This window comes from Pristiophorus japonicus, chromosome 4, assembly GCF_044704955.1.
Source record: "Pristiophorus japonicus isolate sPriJap1 chromosome 4, sPriJap1.hap1, whole genome shotgun sequence".
NCBI classification, from domain to species: Eukaryota; Metazoa; Chordata; class Chondrichthyes; family Pristiophoridae; genus Pristiophorus; species Pristiophorus japonicus.
In genome coordinates this window covers 8,248,578-8,267,107 of record NC_091980.1, presented here as the reverse complement: position 1 = coordinate 8,267,107, position 18,530 = coordinate 8,248,578, and the positions used below count along the sequence as shown (strand labels likewise).

At 51.6% G+C, this 18,530-nt stretch overlaps 1 protein-coding gene across 1 annotated transcript in view; it reads right to left on the bottom strand.

Moving 5' to 3' along the window:
* The window catches only part of LOC139262824 (synaptopodin), a 69,009-nt gene extending 51,499 nt beyond the window's left edge, over window positions 1-17,510 (bottom strand). The window contains exon 1 of the mRNA XM_070877992.1: window positions 16,550-17,510. Within this exon, the coding sequence (XP_070734093.1) occupies window positions 16,550-16,880 (331 nt within the window). The 5' untranslated portion in view covers window positions 16,881-17,510. The remainder of the gene's footprint in view (window positions 1-16,549) is intronic.
* Window positions 17,511-18,530: the final 1,020 nt, after the last annotated feature.

Sequence of the window (18,530 nt, the reverse complement as noted above, 5' to 3'; positions counted from 1 at the left end):
AATTCAGTTGATTAAATAAATCTGGAATTTAAAGAAAAAAGCTAGTAATCAGCAATAGTTGACCATGAAACTACCGGACTGTCGTTAAAAACCCATCTGGCTCAATAATGGCCCTTTAGGGAAGGAAATCTGCTGTCCTTACCCGGTCTGGACTATATGTGACTCCAGACCCACAGCAATGTGGCTGAGTCTGAACTGCCTTCTGAAATGGCCCAGCGAGACACTCAGTTATCGAACCGCTACGACAAAGTCAGCATCTTCCCCACATGGACTGCAGCGGTTCAAGAAGGCGGCTCACACCACCTTCTCAGAGTTTAGGGATGGGCAATAAATGCCGGCAGTGCCAGCGACGCCACATCCCGTCAACGAATAAATCAATAAAAAGATTGTGCAACCTGTCTTAACGCTTGAAGGATATTTCTTGGAAATTCCAGTTACTGTATGTGACTCACTACCATGTCATGAAGAAGTTATGGGGGTATTTTTTTGTGGCTTTAAGAAAAAAAAGTATTAGGTTTATTTCTGAGAAAATCCTGCAATAATTGCCTTGACTTTCAACTTTCACTTCTATTTGGTTTGGTCTTACTCTCTTTTTGTTTCCTGTTTCAATTTTAAAATTCTTATCTTTGTTTTCAAATCCCTCCATGGCCGCGCCCCTCCCTATCACCTCCAGCACGACAATCCTCCGAGATCTCTGCGCTCCTCCGATTCTGGACACTCGAACACCCCGATTTCCTACGCTCCTCCATGGGTGTCTGTGCCTTCAGCTGCCTGGACCCCAGGCTCTGGAATTCCCTCCCTAAACCTCTCCGCCTCCTCTCTTCTCCTTAAATCCTGCCTCTCTGACCAAGCTTTTGGTTACCTGCTGCAATATCTTCCTATGTAGGACCTGGGGGTACTTGTGAATGAAACACAAAAGGTTAGTACACAGGTACAACAAGTGATCAGGAAGGCCAATAGTATCTTGGCCTTTATTGCAAAGGGGATGGAGTATAAAAGCAGGGAAGTCTTGCTACAGCGATACAGGGTATTGGTGAGGCCACACCTGGAATACTGCGTGCAGTTTTGGTTTCCATATTTACGAAAGGATATACTTGCTTTGGAGGCAGTTCAGAGAAGGTTCACTCGGTTGATTCTGGAGATGAGGGGGTTGACTTATGAGGAAAGGTTGAGTAGGTTGGGCCTCTACTCATTGGAATTCAGAAGAATGAGAGGTGATCTTATCGAAACGTATAAGATTATGAGGGGGCTTGACAAGGTGGATGAAGAGAGGATATTTCCACTGATGGGGGAGACTAGAACTAGAGGGCATGATCTTAGAATAAGGGGCCGCCCATTTAAAACAGAGATGAGGAGGAATTTCTTCTCTTAGAGGGTTGTAAATCTGTGGAATTCGCTGCCTCAGAGAGCTATGGAAGCTGGGTCATTGAATAAATTTAAGACAGAGAGAGACAGTTTCTTAACTGATAAGGGATTAAGGGGAGTGGGCGGGGAAGTGGATCTGAATCCATGATCGGATCAGCCATGATCTTATTGAATGGCGGAGCAGGCTCGAGGGGCCGTATGGCCTACTCCTGCTCCTATTTCTTATGTTCTTATGTTCTAATGTCAAATTTTGTTTGATAATCGCTCCTGTGAAGCGCCTTGGGAGGTTTTACTATGTTAAAGGCGCTATATAAATACACATTGTTAATGAGATATTCTGCTCTCCATGGTTCGACACCCAGTTCTGGATAAGCAGAACATTTCCCCAATTGAATATTGGGAGGACCGAAGCCATTGTTTTCGGTTCCCGTCACAACCCCGTTCCCCAGCCACTGACTCCATCCCTCTCCCCAACCTCTGTCTGAGGCTGAACCAGACTGTTCGCAACCTGGGTGTCACATTTGATCCTGAAATGAGCTTTCGACCACATATCCGCAGCATAACTAAGACCGCCTATTTCCACCTCCGTAACATCGCCCATCTCCGACTCTGCGTCAGCTCATCCGCTGCTGAAGCCCTCATCCATGCTTTTGTTACCTCTACACTTGACTATTCCAACGCACTCCTGGCTGGCCTCCCACATTCTAACCTACGAAAACTAGAGGTGATCCAAAACTCGGTTGCCCCGTGTCCTAACACGCACCAAGTCCTGCTCACCCATCACCCCCTGTGCTCGCTGCCCCGTGTCCTAACACGCACCAAGTCCTGCTCACCCATCACCCCCTGTGCTCGCTGCCCCGTGTCCTAACTCGCACCAAGTCCCGCTCACCCATCACCCCCTGTGCTCGCTGTCCTGTGTCCTAACTCGCACCAAGTCCCACTCACCCATCACCCCCTGTGCTCGCTGCCCCGTGTCCTAACTCGCACCGCATCCCGCTCACCCATCACCCCCTGTGCTCACTGCCCCGTGTCCTAACTCACACCAAGTCCCGCTCACCCATCACCCCCTGTGCTCGCTGCCCCGTGTCCTAACTCACACCCAGTCCCACTCACCCATCACCCCCTGTGCTCACTGCCCCGTGTCCTAACTCACACCGAGTCCCGCTCACCCATCACCCCCTGTGCTCGCTGCCCCGTGTCCTAACTCGCACCGAGTCCTGCTCACCCATCACCCCCTGTGCTCACTGCCCCGTGTCCTAACTCGCACCGAGTCCCGCTCACCCATCACCCCCTGTGCTCGCTGCCCCGTGTCCTAACTCACACCGAGTCCTGCTCACCCATCACCCCCTGTGCTCGCTGACCTACACTGGCTCCCGGCTAAGCAACACCCTGATTTCAAAATTCTCATCCTTATTTACAAATCCCTCCATGGCCCTCGCCCCCTCCCTATCTCTGTAATCTCCTCCAGCTCCACAACCCCCCGAGATGTCTGTGCTCCTCTAACTCTGCCCTCTTGAGCATCCCTGATTATAATCGCTCCACCATTGGTGGCCGTGCCTTCTGGTGCTTGGGCCCCAAGCTCTGGAACTCCCTCCCTAAACCTCTCCGCCTCTCTACCTCTCTTTTCTCCTTCAAGACGCTCCTTAAAACCTACCTTTTTGACCAAGTTTTTGGTCACCTGCGTTAATTTCTACTTATGGCGCTTGGTGTCAAATTTTTATCTCATAATACTCCTGTGAAGTGCCTTTAATCTCACTACGTTAAAGACACATATGCTAATATACCCATTGTGCCATCTTTGGGATGAATTGTTGTATCACACCGAGTTGTTTTTGAATCCATTTATTCCCTTCAGGCAGTGAAACAGTCTACCAGAACCATGCCCCTTAAGGAAAGAAAGACTTGCATTTATATAGCGCCCTTCAAGGCCTCAGGCGCTCCCAAAGCGCTTTACAGCCAATGAAGTACTTTTTTGGAGTGCAGTCACTGTTGTAACATGGGAAACACGGCAGCACAGCAAGCTCCCACACACAGCAATGTGATAATGACCCGATAATCTGTTAAAGGATAAATATTGGCCCCGAGGATAACTCCCCTGCTCTTCGAAATAGTAGCAGTGGGATCTTTTACACCCACCTGAGAGGACAGAGAGGGGTCTTGCATTGATGCCTCCTCTGAAAGACAACACCTCCGACAGTGCAGCACTCCCTCAGTACTGCCCCTCCGACAATGCGGCGCTCCCTCAGTACTGCCCCTCCGATAGTGCAGCATACCCTCAGTACTGCCCCTCCGACAGTGCAGCACTCCCTCAGTACTGTCCCTCCGACAGTGCAGCACTCCCTCAGTACTGCCCCTCCGACAATGCGGCGCTCCCTCAGTACTGCCCCTCCGATAGTGCAGCATACCCTCAGTACTGCCCCTCCGACAGTGCGGCACACCTTCAGTACTGCCCCTCTGACAGTGCGGCACTCCCTCAGTATTGCCCCTCTGACAGTGCGGCGCTCCCTCAGTATTGCCCCTCCGACAGTGCAGTACTCCCTCAGTACTGCCGCTCCGACAGTGCGGCGCTCCCTCAGTACTGCCCCTCCGACAGTGCGGCACTCCCTCAGTACTGCCCCTCCGACAGTGCGGCGCTCCCTCAGTACTGCCCCTCCGACAGTGCGGCGCCCCCTCAGTACTGCCCCTCCGACAGTGCGGCGCTCCCTCAGTACTGTCCCTCCGACAGTGCGGCGCTCCCTCAGTACTGCCCCTCCGACAGTGCGGCACTCTCTCAGTACTGCCCCTCTGACAGTGCGGCGCTCCCTCAGTACTGCCCCTCCGACAGTGCGGTGCTCCCTCAGTACTGCCCCTCCGACAGTGCGGCGCTCCCTCAGTACTGCCCCTCCGACAGTGCGGCGCTCCCTCAGTGCTGCACTGGGAGTGTCGGCCTGGATTTTGTGCTCAGGTCTCTGGAGTGGGACTCGAACCTGCGACCTCCTGACACAGAGGCGAGAGAGCTTCCCACTGAGCCACGGCTGACACTCACCTGGACAATGGTTGCCCAATCTCTTGCAGCGAAGGAGCAGGGAGGCAGGGTCAGAGCCCAGCAGCTTATCTTCCTCTCGCTCATTAAATCCATCCAACCCCTCAACCCTTTCAACTGCTTTTGGCGCAATAAAGACGGAAAAATTCAAAAGGAATGCTCTCCTGCAGCATAAAATCCCATCTGGCAAAGTCATTTTCCCGAGGTTGCTCTATTTGTTTCCTGCCCGCGGACAAAATGCACGGCCTGTGTAAACTTGGATTCGTATAAAAAGGTTCATACCGTGTAAGGAGCTCTCATTACTTCCACTGTTAAAGGAAGGAGGAGAAAGAGGACCTGCATTTCTATAGTGCCTTTCCTCACCACAGGACGTCCCCAAGCGCTTCACAGCCAAAGGAACACTTTTTGAAGCGTAGTCACTGTTGTAATGTAATGAAGAGATCGTAGTTTATGATACAGACAGCAGATTATCGGGTCATTATCACATTGCTGTCTGTGGGAGCTGGCTGTGTGCAAATTGGCTGCTGCGTTTCCCACATTACAACAGTGACTACACTCCAAATAGTACTTCATTGGCTGTAAAGTACTTTGGAACGTCCGGTGGTCGTGAAAGGCGCTATAGAAATCCAAGTCTTTCTTTCTGTCTTTCTCTCTTTCTTTCTTTAAAGAGACTACATTATGTTTGTCTTGCTATCATGGATAGCAGGCTGGCTAGAAAACAGCAAATAGAGAGCCGAGGTCAAAGGTAGTCAAATAAATTTTATAGAAGTAGATAAGCCTCGGCTCATCTGCTGCTGAAACCCTCATCCATGCCTTTATTGCCTCTAGACTTGATTATTCCAACGCACCCCTGGCTGGCCTCCCAAGTAGTACCCTTCATTACCCTGCGGTCATTCAACACTTTGCTGCCCCGTGTCCTAACTCGCATCAAGTCCCGCTCACCCATCACCCACTGTGCTCACTGCTCCAGTGTCCTAACTCGCACCAAGTCCCACTCACCCATCACCCCCTGTGCTCGCTGCTCCAGTGTCCTAACTCACACCAAGTCCCGCTCACCCATCACCCACTGTGCTCGCTGCTCCAGTGTCCTAACTCACACCGAGTCCCACTCACCCATCACCCCTGTGCTCGCTGCCCCGTGTCCTAACTCGCATCAAGTCCCGCTCACCCATCACCCCCTGTGCTCGCTGCCCCGTGTCCTAACTCGCACCAAGTCCCGCTCACCCATCACCCCCTGTGCTCACTGCTCCAGTGTCCTAACTCGCACCGAGTCCCGCTCACCCATCACCCCCTGTGCTCACTGCTCCCGTGTCCTAACTCACACCAAGTCCCGCTCACCCATCACCCCCTGTGCTCACTGCCCCGTGTCCTAACTCACATCAAGTCCCGCTCACCCATCACCCCCTGTGCTCACTGCCCCGTGTCCTAACTCGCACCAAGTCCCGCTCACCCATCACCCCCTGTACTCGCTGCCCCATGTCCTAACTCACACCAAGTCCCGCTCACCCATCACCCCCTGTGCTCGCTGCCCCCGTGTCCTAACTCGGACCGAGTCCGGCTCACCCATCGCCCCCTGTGCTCGCTGCCCCCGTGTCCTTACTCGCACCAAGTCCCGCTCACCCATCACCCCCTGTACTCGCTGCCCCATGTCCTAATTCACACCAAGCCCCACTCACCCATCACCCCCTGTACTCGCTGCCCCATGTCCTAACTCGCACCAAGTCCCGCTCACCCATCACCCCCTGTGTTCGCTGCCCCCGTGTCCTAACTCGGACCGAGTCCGGCTCACCCATCGCCCCCTGTGCTCGCTGCCCCCGTGTCCTAACTCGCACCAAGTCCCGCTCACCCATCACCCCCTGTACTCGCTGCCCCATGTCCTAATTCGCACCAAGCCTCACTCACCCATCACCCCCTGTACTCGCTGCCCCATGTCCTAATTCGCACCAAGTCCCGCTCACCCATCGCCCCCTGTGCTCGCTGCCCCCGTGTCCTAACTCGCACCAAGTCCCGCTCACCCATCACCCCCTGTACTCGCTGCCCCATGTCCTAATTCGCACCAAGTCCCACTCACCCATCACCCTCTGTGCTCGCTGACCTACATTGGCTTCTGTTTAGGCAACACCCCGATTTGAAAATTCTCATCCTTGTTTACAAATCCCTCCGTGGCCCTCGCCCCTCCCTATCTCTGTAATCCCCTCCAGCCCCACAACCCCCCGAGATCTCTGCGCTCCTCTAATTCTGTCCCCCTGAGCATCTCTGATTATAATCGCTCAACCATCGGTGGCCGTGCCTTCTGTTGCCTGGGCCCCAAGCTCTGGAACTCTCTCCCTAAACCTCTCCGCCTCTCTACCTCTCTTTCCTCCTTTAAGACGCTCCTTAAAACCTACCTCTTTGGCCAAGCTTTTGTTCATGTGCCCTGACGTCTCCTTATGTGGCTCGGTGTCAAATTTTGTTTTGATAATCGCTGTGTAAAGCACCTTGGGACATTTTGCTACGTGAAAGTTGATTATCTAAGTGCACGATGCCGTTATTGTTATTCAGCTGGGAAATGGTCTTTCTCACGGATTGCTGCTGGGACCACTGTTACTCACCATTTACATACACAATTTGGACTTCGGAATCGGAAGTACAATTTTTAAATTGGCGGATGACACCAAATTGGGTTGTCGTCAATGCAGAGCAGGACTGCAGCAAAATACAGGAAGACATGAATAAATTTGCAGAATGGGCGTGTGATTGACGAATGAACTTCAATATAGATCGGCTTGAGGTGGTACATTTCGGTAGTAAGTATACGGAGGCCAAGTACCGCTTGGAAAATCAGTACCTAAATAGGGTAGGGAAACAGAGCGATCCCGGGGTAGAGATACACAAATCATTAAATGCAGTGACGCAGGTTAATAACACCAATAAAAAAAAGCAAACAAAACTCTGGGGTTCATTTCTAGAGGGATGGAATTGAAAAGCAGCAATGTTATTTTAAACTTGTATCGAACATTGCTAAGACCACACTTAACATAAGAACATAAGAAATAGGAGCAGGAATAGACCATACGGCCCCTCGAGCCTGCTCCACCATTCAATACGATTATGGCTGATCCGATCATGGACTCAGCTCCACTTCCCCGCCCGCTCCCCATAACCCCTTTATTCCCTTATCGTTTAAGAAACTGTCTATTTCTGTCTTAAATTTATTCAATGACCCAGCTTCCACAGCTCTCTGAGGCAGCGAATTTCACAGATCCACAACCCTCTGAGAGAAGAAATTTCTCCTCATCTCTGTTTTAAATGGGTGGCCCCTTATTCTAAGGTCGTGCCCTCTAGTTCTAGTCTCCCCCATCAGTGGAAACATCCTCTCTGCATCCACCTTATCAAGCCCCCTCATAATCTTATACATTTCGATAAGATCACCTCTCATTCTTCTGAATTCCAATGAGTTGAGGCTCAACCTACTCAACCTTTCCTCATAAGTCAACCCCCCTCATCCCCGGAATCAACCGAGTGAACCTTCTCCGAACTGCCTCCAAAGCAAGTATATCCTTTCGTAAATATGGAAATCAAAACTGCACGCAGTATTCCAGGTGTGGCCTCACCAATACCTTGTATAGCTGTAGCAAGACTTCCCTGCTTTTATACTCCATCCCCTTTGCAATAAAGGCCAAGATACCATTGGCCTTCCTGATCACTTGCTGTACCTGTATACTATCCTTTTGTATTTCATGCACAAGTACCCCCAGGTCCCGCGGTACTGCGGCACTTTGGGATCTTTCTCCATTTAAATAATAACTTGCTCTTTGATTTTTTCTACCAAAGTGCATGACCTCACACTTTCCAACATTATACTCCATCTGCCAAATTTTTTGCCCACTCGCTTAGCCTGTCTATGTCCTTTTGCAGATGTTTTGTGTCCTCCTCACACATTGCTTTTCCTCCCATCTTTGTATCGTCAGCAAACTTGGCTAATTACACTCAGTCCCTTCTTCCAAGTCGTTAATATAGATTGTAAATAGTTGTGGTCCCTGCGGCACCACACTAGTTACTATTTGTAAACCCGAGAATTAACTATTTATCCTGACTCTCTGTTCTCTGTTATTTAGCCAATCCTCTACCCATGCTAATATATTACCCTCAACCCCGTGAACTTTTACCTTGTGCAGTAACCTTTTATGTGGCACCTTGTCAAATGCCTTCTGGAAGTCCACATCCACTGGTTCCCCTTTATCTACTCTGTTCATTACATCCTCAAAGAACTCCAGCAAATTTGTCAAACATGACTTCCCCTTCATAAATCCATGCTGACTCTGCCTGACCAAATTTTGCTTTTCCAAATGCCACTTGGAGCACTGTGCACAGTTCTGGTCTCCATATTATAAAAAGTGTATAGAGGCATGGAGAGGGTGCAGAGAAGATTTACAAAGGACGATACCAGAATTGAGAGGTCATACCCATCAGGAATGATTGAACAGGCTGGGTCTCTTCTCTTTGGAAAAGAGAAGATGAGGAAGGGTGGGGGGGAAAGGTGGTGGGGAGTGGGGGGTGGGGGCAATGGTGGTATCCTGATAAAGATCATGCACTTGTGGGGGAGACCAGACTAAGGGCCATAAATATAAAAATAGCCACTAATAAATCCGATAGGGAATTTAGCAGCAACTTATTTGTCCAGCGAGTGGTTCAGCAGGCAGCACTCTCTCTCACCAGAGACTTGAGCACAAAATCCTGGCTGACACTCGCAGAGCAGCACTGAGGATGAGATGTGTTGTCAGAGGTGCCGTCTTTCGGATGAGACACCAACTGGAGGACGGCACTATTTCGAAGAAGAGCAAGGGGGGAGTTCTCCATGGTGTCTAAAACAGATTATCTGGGTCATTATCACATTGTTGTTTGTGGGAGCTTGCTGTGCGCACATTGGCTGCTGCGTTTCCCACATTTACAACAGTGACTACACTTCAAAAGCGTCCACCATTGCTGCAAAGCGCTTTGGGACATCTTGAGGTTGCGAAAGGCGCTATAGAAATGCAAGTCTTTCTTTCATTAAATTGTTTGATATTCTTTAAAGCGTTTCCATCTTACTGTAGGTACGTTTGTTAACGAGTTACAGCAGGGCCGTGTCAGTCGTCCGCCTCTTTCAGTTTAACATGAAGAGGTTTCCGAGAGGAGAGACCAGCTGGAATTCTCATTGAGCCGATGTGTCCTCAATTAGTTACAGATGTCGTCTTCAGCTGCACACTACAGAAACTCCCTGTCGGTAATTTGTTTGTGGGAAGAATGCGTTCCTTCAGGGGAAGTATTTGAGGGGTCCTGACCGCCCAATGGATGAATGGGCTTCCTGGTCAAGTGCTCACCCTCAGAAAGCAGGCCGGGGGGGCGGGGGAGGAGGGGGAGGGGGGGGGTGGGGGGGTGTAGAGGGAGGGCAGAGAGTTCAAAGCCGCTGTGTGCGGACATCAGCCTATTCAGTACAATCATCTCAGTGCCCAGCCAGCAGCCCCCCATCTCCGCCACACCCCCCCGAGTAATGGGACAAGCGATTTTGGCTTTAGATTCGGTCCCGTGCACGACAGGAGGGGAAAAGTGTTGGGGAAAATGCAACCACCATCGCAGCTGTCCAAAGAAAACAGGAGTGAAGAGGTGAACATGCAGCGAATCGCAGCCTCCGTGTGACCCACCACCGGCGCCCCCTGGCTGCAGTGTGCACCATCTACAAGATGCACTGCAGCAACTCGCCAAGGCTTCTTCGGCAGCACCTCCCAAACCCACGACCTCTACCACCTAGAAGGACGAGGGCAGCAGGCGCATGGGAACACCACCACCTCCACGTTCCCCTCCCAGTCACACACCATCCCGACTTGGAAATATATCGGCCGTTCCTTCACCGTCGCTGGGTCACAATCCTGGAACTCCCTCCCTAACGGCACTGTGGGAGCACCTTCACCACACGGACTGCAGCGGTTCAAGAAGGCGGCTCACCACCACCTTCTCGAGGGGCAATTAGGGATGGGCAATAAGAGGGCGCCCATTTAAAACTGAGATGAGGAGGAATTTCTTCTCTCGGAGGGTTGTAAATCTGTGAAAGTCACTGCCTCAGAGAGCTGTGGAAGCTGGGACATTAAATAAATTTAAGACAGAGATAGACAGTTTCTTAACCAATAAGGGAATAAGGGGTTATGGGGAGCGGGAAGGGAAGTGGAGCTGAGTCCATGATCGTATTAAATGGCGGAGCAGGCTCGAGGGGCCAAATGTTCTACTCCTGCTCCTATTTCTTATAAGTGCCGGCCTTGCCAGCAATGCCCATATCCTGTGAATGAATAAACAAAATACACATCTGCAGGCCATCTTAAGATAAGAATTGGGAGCAGGAGTGGGCCCTACAGCCCCTCGAGCCGGCTCCGCCATTCAATAAGATCATGGCTGATCTTCGACCTCAACTCCACTTTCCCGCCCGATCCCCATATCCCTTGATTCCCCTAGAGTCCAAAAATCTATCGATCTCAGGCTTAACGACTGAGTCTCCACAGCCCGCTGGGGCAGAGAATTCCAAAGATGCACAACCCTCCGAGTGAAGAAATTTCTCCTCATTTCAGTCCCAAATGGCCGACCCCTTCTCCTGAGACTGTGATCCCTGGTTCTAGACTCCCCAGCCCGGGGGGAAACACCCTCCCTGCATCTACCCTGTCAATCCTTCTACAGAATTTTATACGCTTCACTTCTCGTTCTTCGATACTCCAGGGGTCAGCTTAGGTCAGTGGTAACACACTCACCCAAGTGTGTTGGGTTTGGGTGGCTTGGTGGGGAGGTTGCTGGTTGCTTCTCTGCCAGGCCACTAGGCGGGGCACTTTGCGGAGGGTATTCACTGGACAAGCAAACATTCAAAGGCAAAGCCGTGACATGCTGGCATCGCCTCTCAGGGCAAGAGGTCTTGAAGCAAAAATAAGCGAGAAATGAAGTGGAAATGTTGAAACGTTGTCCTGAAAATAATCTACAATATTTCACTGCAACACAATGAAGGATTTAGCATTTTGTCTAGTCCTTCCTTCAAACTTAGCCTCCATCCTCTTTACATTCCAACCCTACTTGTCTCTACTTCATCACTACTACTGAGCCTCTCCACACCTGCTCTCTCGTATTCCCCTCAGTTGCAAGTGCCCCATCCAACACACCCTCCCTCGCTGTATGACAATCAATATTCATCATCCCAACTCATTCTTGGCCAGGACTTCAAAACTGTGGGACTCCTCCCCTCCCTCAATCTCCCCTCCAAACTGTGGGACTCCTCCCCTCCCTCGGTCTCCCCTCCAAACTGTGGGACTCCTCCCCTCCCTCGGTCTCCCCTCCAAACTGTGGGACTCCTCCCCTCCCTTAATCTCCCCTCCAAACTGTGGGACTCCTCCCCTCCCTCGGTCTCCCCTCCAAACTGTGGGACTCCTCCCCTCCCTCGGTCTCCCCTCCAAACTGTGGGACTCCTCCCCTCCCTTAATCTCCCCTCCAAACTGTGGGACTCCTCCCCTCTCTTAATCTCCCCTCCAAACTGTGGGACTCCTCCCCTCCCTCGGTCTCCCCTCCAAACTGTGGGACTCCTCCCCTCCCTCGGTCTCCCCTCCAAACTGTGGGACTCCTCCCCTCCCTCGGTCTCCTCTCCAAAATTGTGTGATTCCTCCTGTCTCTCAGTTTTCCCTTCATCCTACCTGCTGCGGCTCAATGGACAGCACTCTCGCCTCTGAGGTAGCAGGTTGTGGGTTCAAGTCCCACTCTGGGAACTTGAGCACAGAAATCTAGACTGACACTCCCGGTGCAGTGCTGAGGGAGTGCTTCACTGTCAGAGGTGCCGTCTTTCGGATGAGACGTTAAACTGAGGTCCCATCTGCTCTCTCAGGTGGACTTAAAATATCCCATTGCCATTATTTCAAAGAAGAGCAGGGGTGTTTATCCCAGGGCCAATATTTATCTTTCAAACAACATAACAAAAAACAGATTATCTAGGTCATTATCACATTGCTGTTTGTGGGAGCTTGCTGTGCGCAAATTGGCTGCTGCCTTTCTTACATTACAACAGTGACTACACTTCAAAAAGTACTTCATTGGCTGTAAAGTGCTTTGCGACGTCCGGTGATCGTGAAAAGCGCCATTTAAATGCAAGTCTTTTTCTTTTTACATATTTGCGAAACCCAAGCTTATCGTCACCTGACCATTGTTTCTAGACGTATCTCACCTTTTCTCATTTCTTCCACGATAAACCCGGGCCTCCTGCTTTTAAAATAAAAAATGTCCAGCCTGAAGCTGTGAGCATGGATCCTTCAACCTTTAGTCGGGCTTTGCAGCATGGGTCATAAACGGTGGCCCGTGGAGCACGTTTATCTGCTTCGATCTTTTTAGTTGACCAGTTTAATGATTAAAAGACGGAGCACGAGAGGAAAAGGCAGCTGACCTTTGACCCCACGCAGGAGCCAAGCCCCGAAAAGGTACGTCACAAGTTCAGAATATCAAAAGCAAAGAAGGAGGCCATTCTGACCAGCGGGCCTGTGCCAGCTCTTTGAAAGAGCGATCCCAATTAAGAACTTGAGAATTAGGAGCAGGAGTCGGCCATTCGGCCCCTCGAGCCTGCTCCGCCATTCAATACGATGACGGCTGATCTTCGACCTCAACTCCACTTTCCCGCCCGATCCCCATATCCCTCGAGTCCCCTGGAGTCCAAAGATCTATCGATCTCCGCCTTGAATATACTCAACGACTGAGCCTCCACAGCTCTCTGGGGCAGAGAATCCCAAAGATTCACTACCCTCTGAGTGAAGAAATTCCTCCTCATCTCAGTCCTAAATAGCCGACCCCTTATTCTGAGACTGTGCCCCCTGGTTCTAGACTCCCCAGCCCGGGGGGAAACATCCTCCCTGCATCTACCCTGTCAAGCCCTGTAAGAATTGTGTCTGTTTCAATGAGTTCGCCTCTCATTCTTCCAAACTCTAGAGAATATAGGCCTAGTCTACTCAATCTCTCCTCATAGGACAATCCCCCCATCCCAATTTGTCCCACTCCACCCTGCTCTTTCCCCAAAACCCTGCTAATTTTCCCCCCCCGCCTCGTATTTATCCAATTTCCTGTTGGAAAGTTGTTTTTGAAGCTGATTGCACCAGTGAGTTGTTGAGATCTGGAACCCGCTGCCTCAGGGTGTTGGGAGCAGATTCAACAGCAACTTTCAAAAGGGAATTTGAAGGGATAAATTCTATGATCCACTCTTTCGGAGGAGAAAAGGGGGAGTTCTCTCCGGTGTCCTGAACCAATGTTTATCCCTCAAACAGCATCACAAAAAACAGACTATCTGATCATTTATCACATTGCTGTTTGTGGGAGCTTGCTGTGCAAAAATTGGCTGCTGTCTTCCTTGCATTACAACAGCGACTACACTTCTAAAGTACTTCGTTGGCTGTAAAGTGCCTTCGGCGCTATATAACTGCAACGTATCCTTTCCTCAAAAATACAATTGGAAAAGACCTGATTTAGAGAGAGTTGGACCGATGCAGCACACCGTGAGTTCAAACGACCACTGCAGCTCGTAGGTAGACGTTCTCCGCTAATAGGGGCAGCAATTATTGCAGCATGTTCTGTCCTTCCTGGGGTAAGGCGGACTTTGAGATGGATCAAACTCCTTTCCTTTTACTTAACCAGATCTCCCTCCTCTCTTGGCGGCTAATCTGTGACACGTTTGTTCCGAACACAATCCCAGTACAGACGCGATGGGTTAGGGTCAGGGTCAGGGTTAGGGTCAGGGTTAGGGTCAGAGTCAGGGTCAGGTTCAGGGTCAGGGTTAAGGTCAGGGTCAGGGTTAGGGTCAGGGTTAGGGTTAGGGTCAGGGTTAGGGTTAGGGTCAGGGTTAAGGTCAGGGTCAGGGTTAGGATCAGGGTTAAGGTCAGGGTCAGGGTTAGGGTCAGGGTTCAGGTCAGGGTCAAGGTTAGGATCAGGATTAGGGTTAGTGTTTGGGTTAGGGTCAGGGTCAGGGTTAGGGTTAGGGTCAGGGTCAGGGTCAGGGTTAGGGTTAGGGTCAGGGTTAAGGTCAGGGTCAGGGTTAGGGTCAGGGTTAAGGTCAGGGTCAGGGTTAGGGTCAGGGTTAGGGTCAGGGTCAGGGTTAGTGTCAGGGTTAATTAAGGTCAGGGTCAGGGTTAGGATCAGGGTTAAGGTCAGGGTCAGGGTTAGGATCAGGATTAGGGTTAGTGTTTGGGTTATGGTCAGGGTCAGGGTTAGGGTTAGGGTCAGGGTCAGGGTTAGGATCAGGATTAGGGTTAGTGTTTGGGTTATGGTCAGGGTCAGGTTTGGGGTTTGGGTCAGGGTTAGGTTTAGGGTCAGGGTCAGGGTTAGGGTTAGGGTTAGGGTTAGGGTTAGGGTCAGGTTTACGGTCAGGGTCAGGGTTAGGGGTTAGGTCAGGTTAAGGGTCAGGTTTAGGGTCAGGGTTCGGGTTAGGGTCAGGTTTAGGGTCAGGGTTAGGTTTAGGGTCAGGGTCAGGGTCAGGTTTAGAGTTAGGGTCAGGGTTAGGTTTCGGGTCAGGGTCAGGGTCAGGGTTAGGGTTAGGGTCAGGTTTAGTGTTAGGGTCAGGTTTAGGGTCAGGGTTAGGTTTAGGGTCAGGGTCAGGGTTAGGGTTAGGGTCAGGGTTAAGGTTAGGGTCAGGTTTAGGGTCAGGGTTAGGGTTCGTGTCAGGTTTAGGGTTCGGGTCAGGATTGGGGTTAGGGTCAGGGTTAGGATTAGGATCAGGTTTAGGGTCAGGGTTAGTGTTAGGGCCAGGTTTTGGGTTAGGGTTAGGTCAGGGTTCGGTTTAGGGTCAGGGTTAGTGTTAGGGTCAGGGTTAGGGTCAGGTTTAGGGTCAGGGTTAGGGTTAGGGTCAGGTTTAGGGTTAGGGTTAGGTCAGGGTTCGGTTTAGGGTCAGGTTTAGGGTCAGGGTTAGTGTTAGGGTCAGGGTTAGGGTCAGGGTTAGGGTTAGGGTCAGGTTTAGGGTTAGGGTTAGGATTAGTGTTGGGGTCAGTGTTGCGATTAGGTTTATTGTTTGGGACAGGGACAGGTTCAGGGTCAAGGCCTCTTTCTGCGCCACAGATTTCCATGATTCTATGAAGACGAGTACAGGCCGCAGAACATCTGTCGAGAAACGTCAGCAGTGAGCCAGCACCTCCTACGTAACCTCCAATGCTGTCTAATTGAGGCCAGATCAGACGACAAGAACATTGGAACAGGAGGAGGCCATTCAGCCCCTCGAGCCTGTTTTGCCATTCACTGAGATCACGGCTGATCTGCGACCTAACTCTATCGACCCGCCTTTGGCCCATATCCCACAATACCTTTGGTTAACAGAAATCTATCAATCGCAGATTTAAAATTAACAATTAACCCGGCATCAATTGCCGTTTGCAGAATTGAGTTCCAAACTTCTACCAGTCTGTGTGTGTAGACGTATTTCCTAATTTCACTCCTGAAAGGTCTGGCTCTAATTTTTAGACGATGCCTCCTGGTTTTAGACTCCCCAACCAGCGGGAATAGTTTCTCTCTAACTACCCTATCTGTTCCCTTTAATATCCTGAAAACTTCGATCAGAGTGACGTGCTCCCTCAGTACTGCCTCTCCGACATTGCAGCGCTCCTTCAGTACTGCCCCTCCTACAGTGCGGCGCTCCCTCAGTACTGCCCCTCCGACAGTGCGGCGCTCCCTCAGTACTGCCCCTCCAACAGTGCAGCGCTGCCTCAGTACTGCCCCTCCGACAGTGCGGCGCTCCCTCAGTACTGCCCCCTCCGACAGTGCGGCGCTCCCTCAGTACTGCCCCTCCAACAGTGCGGTGCTCCCTCAGTACTGCCCCTCCGACAGTGCGGCGGTCCCTCAGTACTGCCCCTCCGACATTGCAGCGCTCCTTCAGTACTGCCCCTCCGACAGTGCAGCACTCCCTCAGTACTGCCCCTCCGACAGTGCGGCACTCCCTCAGTACTGCCCCTCCGACAGTGCAGCGCTGCCTCAGTAATTGCACCGGGAGTGTCAACCTGGATTATGTGCTCACATTCAGATCTGGGGCTTCTATTATGAACGTACTAGTATTCGATAAGTGCAGCTGGCCTGTGGGTTTTTTACCGACAATATAAAATGATACCATGAGCTTGTAAAGTTCAGTGTTGGCCAAGAAGGGGTAATAGTAAATCTGCTTACTTGCTGGTCTGTGATGGGCTGCCTCAGCTGGGAGGACTTGTGGCACGACTTTTGGAGCCACGAGTTCCCCCGCGACCCTTGGCTCCGTACGGCACGGCGCGCGCTGGTCCGACGGACTGCCAGAGGGGCTGACGTGATGCTCTCTGTCCGCGCCCGTGCCTCCGGCCTTGCATTGCTCCTGGTCTTCCCAACCGCCCAGGTGGTTGTGCGGCCTGCGCTGGTCGGTGATGGACGGAGGTGGGCCGGCCTCCCCGGTTGACCACCGGGGCCTCGACCTGGCCCTGGCCCGCGCCAAGTAACCGCAGGAACGCACGTCCGCGCCCACCTGCATCTGGTGAGTGTGCCGGGGGGGCGGGGGGCGCTTAGGACAACGAAGGCTCTCTCCGCTTCCCAGAGAGTCGGGTTTCCCCCTCGGCTTTCGTGAGGCTTGCAAGCGGATGACCTGAAGCACGAATTAAGTTCCTCCTCACTCGCTGTGTTTGCAATCGTAAACTGACTTTAATCTTTAACATGCGTGCCTCTGTTCAGCTTCCCCTTGTCAGAACATTTCTTCAAAGGGAGTGCGGAGAGTTGAGTCCTACTTGTTCGAAACGACTTGATTTCGGGTTCGGGGTTTTGCTTTAACGAGAAGAGTTGGTTCTCCTTCCTGTATCTTTCGGAGACTAACTGTTGAGACGGGAAAGGGAAGGAACGGCGTTTGAATAAAATAGGTCTCTATCCCCCAAGAACCCAATTGAAAATTCTGCGTGTGTGTGAGTGTGAGTCTTTTCTCTTTCAAAACTTCCGCTTATTAAGTCCCAGAATTTCTTTCCACAACAGCGTTTGACTAATTTTCTTGATGTTTTCACCAGCCTGCCGGATCCAGTCACGTCAAGGGGACCAGCGAACGGAGGAACGGCTTCTCTCTTTTTCTCCCCCTCCCCGAAAATAGTAAAGCGCCGATCCAACTATTCAGGTTTCAGCTCGCTGGGTCACGCTTTTCTCCCCTCCCCCGATCCCCGCCCCCCCCCCCCCCCGCCGTCCCCCTCCCCCCACCTCCGAAGCCCGCGCGACAGAGGGCAAAGCTCCAAGTCTGGCCAATGATGTCCGCCGGTTGGCACGGCACGGCGACGATGGCGTGCGGTCCTCACCCGACGCGGACCTCCGCCCCGGCCAGAAGTGCCGAAGGAGGCGTGTGATGGCACTGACGGAGAGAGGGGCCCAGGATTCCCTCACATTCTCCCGCTGGCCTGTCGCTCCGCAGGGGTGGGGGGCGGGGGGGAGGTGCGGTGGGGTCCGATCCGAGTTGTCCCCTCTTTCCTGCCACACCCCTTCTCTTCCTGTGCAGCCACCTGAAAGCAAAGGGGTAAGAGATGAGCTGGTGAAAGTCAAGATGGTTTCCCGCTTAGGCCTCCGCCCAGGAGAGTTTTTTGTTTCACGGCCGAAACTAAATTCTCAGCTCCCTTCTTTCCCCCGGTGGACGGAAGACCGAGGAGAGGCAACCGGCCGAAGTCTCCGGCCTCTCCGGGTCTGTACGAAGTGCGGACGGTTCTCGGGGGCGCGAGGCGCACGCGCCGAAAGCCGGCTTCTCCGACCGGTCAAGGTTTTACCGCACAGATCCTCCGCATCCCCGGGAGAAGGACATCCGCGCGGGAGAGATCAGGAGATTTGCCCAACACATGCCGGGCAAATGTCCTTCAAACTCTTACACCTGGTGAAAGCAGGCACATAGCTTACTTTTACCAGCGTAAGAGTTTTAAAACATGTAAAAAAATACACTTAAACACTCATTTTTATATTCAAAACCGCGTCCATTAAAGTAAGTTTATTTTTAACCCTATATAAAACACATTAACAAAAAATCCAAAAATTATTTTTTGTTTCTAAAACACTTCATTACATTTAATTTCAATTAATGTTAAATATGTGAGGTGCTTTATTGATTCGTTGTGCTGTGTTTGGGTGTTTTAGGGGGTTATTCTCATCGATAGTAATAGGGACT